Below are 11,084 nucleotides of genomic sequence, written 5' to 3' on the forward strand. Positions count from 1 at the left end.
TGAGGTACAAAAGTATTAGCATCAAAATATTCTTAAAGAAGGCTACCAAAAGTAAAAGTATTCATTGTGCAGATTGGTCAATTTCAGATTAATATATTGTATGTTTTGATTGGAATTATGGATGTGAAGCTGATAAAGCTGGAACTAATTTTAATTATTTAATTTGTAGATTGTGAATTCAATCTAGACTAAAGTCTTATTTTAGTGTTGATCATATTGTTTATCTAAAGGTAAAAGAGTCAAGTATAAAGTACAATGGAAGTAAGTAAAGTACAAGTAGCCTACCTCAACATTTAAATTAAGTAGCCTACATTCCTTGATTACACGTAGGCTTAATACCACTGCTGTTTCTACACATTCACTAATGCACGATGCATTCCGGTACACCAGCTGTCATCCCTCGGTAATAAAAGGCGCTGTCAGGCTTTTTCAATGACATCATATCCAAGTGCAAGTTTCCAACATGGCGTCCAGCCGGGTGCCGGAGAGGGAGGTACAGGAGGAGCCGAGGCGCGTCGCGACCGCAAACCCCGACTTGTGTCTGCACAAATACTCCCTGCTCATCATCATAGGACGCACTGCTCACCCCAGACACGCGGGACACACTAGCAGGGACATTGAACGAGGTACGTATGTCAACGCCCCTCACAGCGGCACCATGTAGTTTTTCTTCTATCTCTTTATTTTGATTCACAATTCAGACGCCTGCGAGTTCTCATCGACTGAAAAATCACTGAAGATGCTACACAGACCCCACTGCAGTGTTTATGCAATTTTTTCCACCCTTACTGGCCGAGGATGCGTCATCTGGCGATTCTCCACCATCAGCATCACCTCGTCCCGCTGGGCACATTATAATTAAATGCAGTGTGATTTGTCCATCGCCTCAGTATATCGTTATGTAAGGTAAAGGTTTGGGGGAAATGTTGCATGCAGGATATTCAGTCAGCACATAGCCACTTGTAAACGATGTGCTTGTACGTTTGTGTGCATAGGCTTACTGGAGACTGCAGTAGACAGTACATGGCATAGCCCACAGTCTGCACATTTGAGTGCAGCATATTTATGCAAAACACTAGGCCGAGATAGATAAGGGAATATAAACGGGAACAGAAGGATAGATAGATAGATAGAGAGAGTGACAGAAACTCAGACAGACATGTTATTATTCTTCACAAGGCCTTTACAAATGTCATGACTGTCTAGTGAAGATAATGTAGGCTACCCTCAAAATGTCAGTATTTTAAGAGCTAAGAAAAGGAGCCCTCTTTTCAGCTTCATGCATTTTTAAGTTTTCCCATGATGTCGCATCTACTCTGTCACACACTAAATTAAACCTGCAAACCACATATCTGTTTTTCTTTTCTTATTTATTTACTTACTTAGCTAGTGCTGCCTATTTACAAAATAATATTCAATCAAATATATTTGATCCCTTTTCTTTGAATAAGAAGGTTGACATCTCTTTTTTTATAACTGTTCATCATCTAGCCTGTTCCATGGTAAATTAAAGGATATATAAGCAGAAAGAGCAATATTTATACCAGGATACTTCCATTAAGGCATTATTATTATTATTACTACACATGATTTGCCGCTTAAAATACAACCCATATTTACAATGTTTAATCATTATAATTAGAATAGCCTATTCATAAATGTATTATTTTAATATCATAACACATTTAACTTGATATTTTATTTGGTACAGATTGACTGTTCATTTAAAATAATAGGCTTATATTTGTACTTTCACTTGCATAAATACAGAGTACTGTAACTTTTTACAATAACGATACATATACGATCATTGAATTTGCACATTAACAACTTTCACACCTTTAGTTTAGTTTATACATGGACACTTTTGTGTTATTTACGAAAGATTGTGTTGTTTATGACAAAATAAACCAATTGTTGCCTCATGTATGTCTAGGTATTCGGTCATGGGACATCGACTTAAAATCTTGTGACCTGAATCTCTATCTCCAAGAATTTCTGTCCCAGCACACGGCATCTTTTAAGGGTGCGGGTAAGTAACTGGATTTCTTTTTGAGCCTTTAACACTCAGAAAGGACCGTCCCCAGGAAGGAAGGAAGGAAGGAAGGAAGGGAGCAGTCGGGTTATTGTTAATCATGGGTGGGCCTTTTGGATTTGAAACAATAGAGACCTGTTACCAAGCTGTGTCACATGTGCTTTGTATGTGATAAAGCCTTCTGCAGAGCCAAGGACAACTGGGGAAAATGGTAAAAAGGCTGAAAAAACATCTGGGGTGATATTAAGTGACAAACACAGACAGAAACAGACATCTCTTTCTATAGGGAGAACAAAATGGCAGCCAGAGAGGTGTCCTGTTTCTGGTAAATAGGCCCTCTGTTCATTTGGAGTACGCCAGTGCTCATGCTATTGATGAGAAAAAGAGAGGTGATTTGGAGAAATACTTCAACATTTTGGGAAATACACTTATTTGAGTTAAATAATAAGATCAATACCTTTATTGTAAAAAGTAGCTACAGCTATAGCACACTGGAACATGGAGAAACACATATCGTGGCTCTCTCTAAAGGTCACAAAGAACAAGCCCATCTACATTTCACTAAATAACACATCCTATTTTAAATTGTGTGCAAGAAATGTATTGTTAAAGGACGAACTGGATCTTTCTCTGTCTTTAGGCTGTGACTTTTAGTAGCCTTTGCTTAGCAACTTCACAGTGACAATACTCCACACAACTGTATACAAATGTAAAAAATGGGATTCAGCGCTTTAGACCGTCACAGCAGACACAATGGCCTGGGAAAGCAAAAAAAACACAGGTAAAAAAGATTTGAACAAAAGCACCATGTCTCAGTAAGCCATTTCACTGAGTGAGTCTTACCTATGGCACGTAGCCATCATTAATGTTATTAATGTCAACAGTGCTTTTCCTGCTTTGACAAGCCAAACTCACTTCTGAAAAGAGAGTCCTAACAAGTATTGATTTTCTTTTTTATTCCTAACTTGACTCAAGGAAAAATAAACGTTTGGAGTCTACTTATTTGAGTAATTATTTCCCAGTTGGCCGTGTCCGCCTCTGTGTCCTCAAACGTTAATCCAGTTCCCCTCAGACTAGATATTTACTTAATTTCATCTGCAGACAGTACCCTTTTGACTCAGCTGTTTCCCTCTTCTTCCTTCCTCCTTTTCTGCTGAGTGAGTCAATCTCAATTTACTTTCTCATTGACTTCTTTGACCCTCCCACCTATTTGCTTCTGGCCTCTCATATTCGCTCATATCCCTTAGCTTGTTTTCAGACTCCCTCCGCTCAGACTTTTCTGCTTGTCTGCCTGTTTGTCCCTCTCTCTTTACTCTTTGTTTTTCTCTCTGCCTCCTCAGGGCAGAAGTGCCTGCGCCACAGCACCAGAGTGTTGGACACTCAGGTGCTCATCGGTCCATCTCAGGAACAGGTTCATTCAGAGGTGATACATCCTGGCTCCTTTAAATGCTTTTTAAAGATATTTTAAGTCAGGTTGTTATCATGTGGCAGGGATTAAAGTATTCTGATATATATTCATCAGCTTATGATAAACATGAATAATATTTTTAAATGAGATCTGAGAACAAAGCAGGGAATACAATTTGAATAAGCTAGTTTATATATAGATTCATATCATCATTTTCATATTTTTGCAGAATTTGTCTTACAAATAAACTGAAGTAATGAAATTGGAATGTACTGATAGCAAAACTAATTGTTTGTTGATATTTGTAATAAAGAATCTGATGAATATTTGCCTGATTAACAAGCAATTAGTTTTATCTACTAACCTCAAAGAGACATTAAAATAAAGCTCATGTGGTTTAATGCCTTGTCCAAACGTGCAATATATTTACAATAATATAAAGCAGAGAAAATATAAAAAATGTTGCCTTAAAAATGTGATACACATTATCTTAATAGTACCTGAATACTTTTATGCTGATTGTAAAGTAAAGTTATTCATTCCTATCTCTTCCTACTTTTTTCTCTAAATTGTTTTGTTTGAATATGGGGAATTAAAGCTACATTGCAAAATAAAAATCTTACCCCCCGTCTCTCTCCAGGCGTTTGCTCTGCTGTCCCGGGAATCGGCTCATAAGTTGTTGATCTTGGCTGGCCAGAGCGAGGAGGAAAGTGGAGACCTTCTGCTTCACAGAGGACGGTTCTCTCCACAGCAGCTGAAACAAATCCTAACAGAGCAGGTACGACAAAGTCTCTCTGACTTTCATTTCTGTGCTGATTATTGTAGAGATGATTGTAATCAGAAATTAGCTTGCTGATTATTTTTGTTGAATATAAGGTCAATGAAATTGCACAAAACTGTGTGAATTTTTATTCTGATCAATCCCAAAAAAGCCAAAGATATTTATAGATACCTATAATAACATAAAAGCAGTATACTACCAACATTTGTTTTTATAATAAGATAATATAGGTCGATTTTTTTGAGATTGTGAGCAAAAAGTAAAAATACGATTTTGAGTTCTGACTTTAATCTCAGAATTCTGAAGAAAAAATTAAATAAATGCAAAAAAGACTTTTGGTCACATTCCAAAAGAAAATTCTCTTGTGGCCCTAATCCTTTTCCGTAAGTATGGCAGTATTTAATACTACAGAAATGTTCTTTTTTTAGTTCACAGAAAAAGAGAGCTCTGCCTCCTCCAACAAACTCAGCCTGACTCTCAGTTGTCCCGACATCAGCCAGTGGAGGAAGAGTCTCTTGGGGAACCAGCAGGGTCCTCTCAAGCTGCTCATCAATCCCCCGGAGGTGCTGCCTGCCATGGAGGCCCTGGGGGAATTCACCTCCCTCATCTCTGGAACCCTTTCCCCTCCATCTCCCTTCGACCTGCTGCCCCCTCCCACCACCGTGGGTTTCCTCAAGCTGTCCCGCCCCTGCTGCTACGTGTTCCCCGCCGGCCGCGGTGACTGTGCCTTTTTTGCTGTTAATGGGTTCACATTGCTGTTAGACGGCGGCTCGGACCCTCAGGCCTGTTTCTGGAAGCTCGTCCGCCACCTTGACCGAGTTGATGCCGTGTTGTTGACGCACATTGGGACGGAGAACCTCCCCGGAGTCAACGTGTTCCTGGAGAGGAAGGTGGCAGAGTTGGAGCTGAGCTCTGAGATAAAAGGTAAGAAAGAGAGTCAATTTAATCATATTGCCCAAAATTCTCTATAATTAGACACTTGGGGCTGTATTTTGAAATAACATACTCTCTTTTTACTTTTAGTATGTACTGCAGCTACACTTACAAAGTGTGTACTGTTGCAGGCAGTATGAGTACAAATAGGATTTCATAACATTGCACCTCTTAGCATGCTGGCTTGCATACTCCAAAAGGTGAACGGATGCAAAAAGACATTGTTGTACTTTTGGAGTACTGCAAAATATTTTTTCTATAAATATGTGGTAGTATAGGAGCATACAGCTAGTTTGGATGAGAGAAAACCATGTCAGGTGAAAAAAGGGAAACTTCTAAACAGCAACAGATAGATAGATAGATAGATAGAATCGGAGGGATGAAACCCTTTTTACATTACATTACATTTAGCTGACGCTTTTATCCAAACTGACTTACAATAAGTGCATTCGACCAAGAAGATACAAACTTGAAGAAAACAGAATCATATAAGTACATCAGGTTTCATAGAGCCAAAACATTTCAAAATGTGGCCTCTGCATTTAACCCACCGAGCAGTGGGCAGCTATTGTACAGCGCCCGGGGAGCAATGGGGGGTAGGGGTGTCCGGTGCCTTGCTCAAGGGCACCAATGCAGGGCCCAGGAGGTGAACTGGGACCTCTCCAAGTAGCAGTCCACACTCCATATTTAGGTCTGGTCGGGGACTTGAACCGGCGACCCTACGGCTCACAGTCCAAGCCTATGACTGATCCACTGACGCTGTCGCTGATCTCACTGCAGAAAATGATAACATTTTAAGATTTCTCTGAAGTCATCTTTACCCTTTTTTTTTAAATCTCAAAATGTACACTTTTGTGTCTTAATCTTCTTTTATCTGAACAGATGACTCTTCTAAGAGGCTCATCTCCCCAGAGCTTGGAGTCGTGTTCTTTAACGCCCCCAGCAGGCTGCAGACGGAGGAACAGCCTTGTAAGTGATGATTAAAACATACCAGAGTAACTTCTAATGTGAGTGATAATCATCGAGTTAAGTTATCATTCTTCTCATGACAGGTGAGGACAATGTACTGAAGAGCACCCACCAGGCGGCCTTAACCTTTCAGCTGTTAAAGAAGTTAGACATCAGGCCACAGCCATTGTTTCGCCCCCAGGGGAACCCCATTGAGCCATTAACCTTATTCCAGAAGATGGGAGTGGGGCAGTTGGATTTATACATCCTCAACCCTGGCAAAAACTGTCAGGATTACCAGACATTTATGCAAAACTGGCCTGATGGGGAGTCATCAGCATCCAAATCCCCAATCCTCCCCCTCACCGCCCTTACCTCAGTTTCCGCCCTGCTTGTGTGGCACCCGGCGTGTCCCCAGGAGAAGGTTGTCAGGGTGTTGTTCCCAGGTGTGACCCCACAGGCACAGCTACTGCAGGGGCTGGATAAACTCAAGGGCCTGACCTTCCTCCAGAAACCCACAGTTACCACAAGGGACATGGAGAGGCTTGGGGAGGACAGGAAGACGAAGAGCACCGAGAGTCAGGACAGTGGCCGGTCACAAGGGAAGGATTCAACACTCAAACAGGGAAAAGAAAGGGGAGTTAAAGAGGAGGCCAAGGAGGTACTTGTTAGGGATAAAGGAAAGGTTTTAAATGGATTTGCCACAAGAGAGGCCGATAAAACCAGAATCAAAGAGACAGGTGTAAAGCAAAAAGCAGCAACGCAAGAGAAGAACACCTCGAAGAAAGGAGGGAAGGATGGAAAAAAGGAGGAGAAGCCTTTGAGCAAGGAGGAGAAGTTTGGGAAAAAAGAGGACAACGGTGTAATGAGGAATGATAAGGTAAAGAAAGATGTTCTCTCTTCCAAACCAAGGACTGAAAATAAAACTAAGCTCAAAAAGGAAGCAAAAAATGACTCTAAGACAGGGGTGAAGAAAACAAGAAAACTATCAGGAAAGGAGGCAGATGCAGACGAGAAGAAGGTGAACCCTGAACTGTCAAAGCCTGACACTGAGAACATGTTAGAAATCTCAGATCCAGGAGGTTGTGATACAGACCAGAAGATTCAAAAAGTAGAGAGGGAGTCTGAAGGGAACCTGTGTGGCTCTAAAATGTCTACCCCTGAGGATATGACGGCAGATTTTCTCAAGCTTGGGGGGGAAACTGAAATAAGAGAGGCACAGATGGAACCAGCAGATAACAGAGAGCAGAAAAGCAGTGAGTCAGCAAATGAAAAGAGCCTTAAGGTGAAGAGCAAGGATATAGGTAATGAGAACGAGGATACCCTAGGGGGAGAGGCTGCAGGGATAATGGGAGGAGAAAGTGGTGGTAATGGAGCAGAAGATAAAGCTTGGACTGGAGAAAAAGCTGACGTAGAGCAGCCTGAAAATGCAGCCAAACCAGCAAAGGTTGTAGGATTTCCTTCTCCCCTGAACAAGGTGCCAAAGAAGGATCCCACTGACGAGCTGGACTTAACTCCGACCGAATACACGCTCCTGGACGGGGCTTTGAGAAACAGCCCTCCCTCGAGATCGTCTCCAGACAACCAGGCCGCTCTCAGCCCTGACGATCAGGCCTCCCCGGGCTCACGGGCCAACAGTGCAGGCCACACTCCTTACGGTCTGTCCCCAGATGATGTGTGGTGCAATAGCGGCACTCTCAGCAGGTTACAGGCCCAGATGGGGAACTTAGAGTCTGCTGATGTCAACCAGACAAATGGGTCATTGAAGCAAAGTGAGCCCAAAAGCAATCCAGAGAATAACACAAACCCCAGGGAGAGGCAATTAAGTTTTCTTTCCCTGGGTACATTTAAAGAGGGATCCTCAGACCCCTCTCCCTCCATGGCTACCACCACCACCACCACTACTACACACTCCATGCCAGCAGAGGTGGGCTCACCTCAGTCCACAGAAGTAGATGAATCACTGTCCATGTCCTATGAGCAGGGGTCAACCACTGTGAGCCAGCGAGAGGGGGATGACAGTGTTCATATCTCCAACTCCAATGGAGGCCATTGCACTGGAATGTCTTTACCGATGAAGAAGACTCCCCGATCGTCAGGGCAGGGTTCAGAGACGGGGCGACCTGCCGCTCCTCACACACTTGACTTTGAGGCCTCCGCTCACGATGTGGATCTGTGTCTGGTTTCCCCCTGCGAGTTCAAGCATGTCAAACAGCCCGACTCCAGCTCAGGTGCGAGCGAGCCGTCCAGAGGTGCCTTCGCTCTTGATAATCACGGCAACAGAAACCAGGACACATCACCCAGCGAGTCAAACGCCCCCGTCTGCACAGAGGACTGCCCCTCCACCACAGCAGACGGAGGGCTGGACTCAGATGAGGACGAGTCGTGTAGTGAGCCATCTAACTCTCCCCACGATCGACGCTCCAACCAGGCTCTGCCCCATGACCCTCCCCCGGCTCCTTGCAGAGACGGCCCCCCTCGGCCCCCTCATCCTGACGCCTCCATGCCCGTTCCTCAGTCCGACGCTGACACTTACGGGAAGAAAGCAAAAGCCAATGGCATGCGAGGGAAAAAAGCTGCAGCGGTGAGTTTGTCTTATTCGCATAAAAGAAAGGGATGTCTGTTATTCAACTAATTTGGTTATGATGTATATTTTTTTGAAGGTGAAATCATACATAAGCATCCATGTGTCATAAGGAAACATGCAGGTGTAACTTTAAGTGCTTAGTCATGGTTTAAAAGTTGAATATTTAGAACTACTGCAATGTTAATCACTGGTATGCAATAAACTCTTCACAGTGTTACCTAACTTTTTTATAGAAACATTTTAAAATAAAAATTAATAATGCAAATTATTTTTATAAAAAATAAAAATGTATAGATTAGAAAAATAGCGCAAACTTTTTTTTTTTTTTTTAATAAACAGGAAAATAAATGCAAGTATTTTATAGAACTTTAATGTGAGATTGTAAAGTCACCATTCACTTATTAAACTGGCAACAAACAGGTTTCTTATACGTCAAAATGATTTTTCTAGGGTGCATGGTAGCTCATCTGGTGGATAGGAGCGGTTGCTAAATATTATCAAATAAAGGTTAACAAATAATCTTGAAAAAAAACAGGTACTTTTCATGGTCTAAATATTAACTTCAACACAGAGATGACCCTTTAATATAATTGATTCTTGATAATCATTTTTCCAGGTTGTTGAAGCCCCTCAAAAATCAAGTTCAGGAAAAAGGAAGACAGGGAGCCAAAGTGGAGTCCCAAAGGGAAATGTCTCATCTATTCGCACACCTTCCTCCAGCACCCGCTCAGCACCAGCTAAACCATCGCCCAATTCAGGTATGAGAAGTACATTTTAAATAAATACAGTAGATCTCCCTCATACTTTTTAATTTCCCCTCTTTTGTACTTGAAACAAATGATGTATGTGCACTTATTTCTGTTGAAATGTCTCTCTCTCTCTCCTGCCACAGGGTCTAAGTCTACCTCTGTTGGTGAAGGCAGTGTGTACGTGGACCTGGCCTACATTCCCTCTGGAGCCTCCTCTCCAACAATCAGTGTGGACTTCTTCAGATGCGTTCGCTCCGCCTGTTACATCATCAGCGGCGACAGCCCAGAGAAAGAAGAGATAATGAGGCAGACCCTGGACGCACTACTGGATGCCAAGATATCCTGGCCTGACACCATGCAGGTAGAAAAAACACACACTTAGAGACATGCACATCGCAACACAGTTCATTACTTGATGTTGTTGGCTGTGGTGGTATGATTATTTTTGTCATCTTCTAATAACTACAGCTCCCATGAGCCTTTGAAAAGCATACAAATGTTGAGTGTTGTGCAGCTTCACACTTCACTAGAGCTCAGACTATTCTTTTCAAAATGTCGGGCACACTTTGCATAAAGATGTACAAACATTTTTTATTATAGAAACTGGGTTTTTTATCTACCCAGAAAAATAAGAAAAAAAACATCATTAACCAAGAATCTTTCATCTTTTTAATAAAAGTAAATATAACAACTAAACAGATGTTAACTGAACAAAACAACCTGCCACAATCTCTTTCTTCTGTCTGGATTATTGGTGGGTTGCAAACAATTTAGAGGTGCATACCGCCACCTACTGTACAAAAGTGTGCATTGTCACGTCACCAAATCACCACTTATGGAAGTAAACAACCATGTTTAAACTATTTTAAATTGTTCTAATCAACCATGTTTCACCCAAATATTTGGAAAGTGCATTTCTGGTAGCTCTTACCCCCTCCTTCTGATCCATGTATCTCCATAAGGCTCTGCTCCCGTCCTGCCTCTAACCCAATCACTGAACTTTTCTCTCTCGGTTTCATAAATAGTGCAATGTTATACAATATGTTCCACATTTTCTTCAACTCCACATTACTTACACTCTTCACTTTCGCCAGTACACGTTCTACTATAGAGTGGAGCAGTGAGGAGTCCTAAAACCCGGAAGTGAGTTAGCATTTTACCACTACCGGTTCCCTCGTCTCAGAGTCAATGGGATTTCTCCATAGGATTTTGGAGAAGAGCTCGAAATAAGGTCTGTGGAAAACGAACCTGTTTGGTAAATGCACGTTTTTTTCTGCCGGATAATATCCACCCTACTTTTATAATTTTCTAACCATAAATCTAATCGCCAGAAGCAAAATGCTAACTTTATGCTATAAACGAACTATAGCCGAGTACAGCAGGGTCGCACGATTTCAACGTCACGCCAACTTAAGATCGATATTCAAACATACAGATTCAAAATTGTACACGTTGAAGCGTTTGTTTTAACAGTTTGCAGGAGCGCAGGAGGTACTTGCTTTCAAGCAGAACAGGGGCAAACAAACTTAGCGGGAGTGTTTACGTGTTCGGTGTAATGACGACAACTTCTGTAGTCCTATTCAGCCACTTGTTAACAACCATCGTTTTTCAGACACGTCAACTCTTCAAAAATCACCAGTGGG

At 42.0% G+C, this 11,084-nt stretch overlaps 1 protein-coding gene across 1 annotated transcript in view; it reads left to right on the forward strand.

The window, feature by feature from the left end:
- The first annotated feature begins 461 nt into the window (after window positions 1-461).
- LOC104967401 (microtubule-associated protein 1S) overlaps window positions 462-11,084 on the forward strand; it is a 14,491-nt gene continuing 3,868 nt past the window's right edge. The window contains exons 1-9 of the mRNA XM_010796811.1: window positions 462-626; window positions 1,937-2,032; window positions 3,376-3,458; window positions 4,084-4,221; window positions 4,653-5,148; window positions 6,040-6,126; window positions 6,210-8,689; window positions 9,309-9,450; window positions 9,585-9,802. Coding sequence (XP_010795113.1) covers window positions 464-626; window positions 1,937-2,032; window positions 3,376-3,458; window positions 4,084-4,221; window positions 4,653-5,148; window positions 6,040-6,126; window positions 6,210-8,689; window positions 9,309-9,450; window positions 9,585-9,802 — 3,903 coding nt within the window. The 5' untranslated portion in view covers window positions 462-463. The remainder of the gene's footprint in view (window positions 627-1,936; window positions 2,033-3,375; window positions 3,459-4,083; window positions 4,222-4,652; window positions 5,149-6,039; window positions 6,127-6,209; window positions 8,690-9,308; window positions 9,451-9,584; window positions 9,803-11,084) is intronic.

Source organism: Notothenia coriiceps, unplaced genomic scaffold (assembly GCF_000735185.1).
Source record: "Notothenia coriiceps isolate Sejong01 unplaced genomic scaffold, NC01 NC01_scaffold00037251, whole genome shotgun sequence".
Lineage (NCBI taxonomy): Eukaryota > Metazoa > Chordata > Actinopteri > Perciformes > Nototheniidae > Notothenia > Notothenia coriiceps.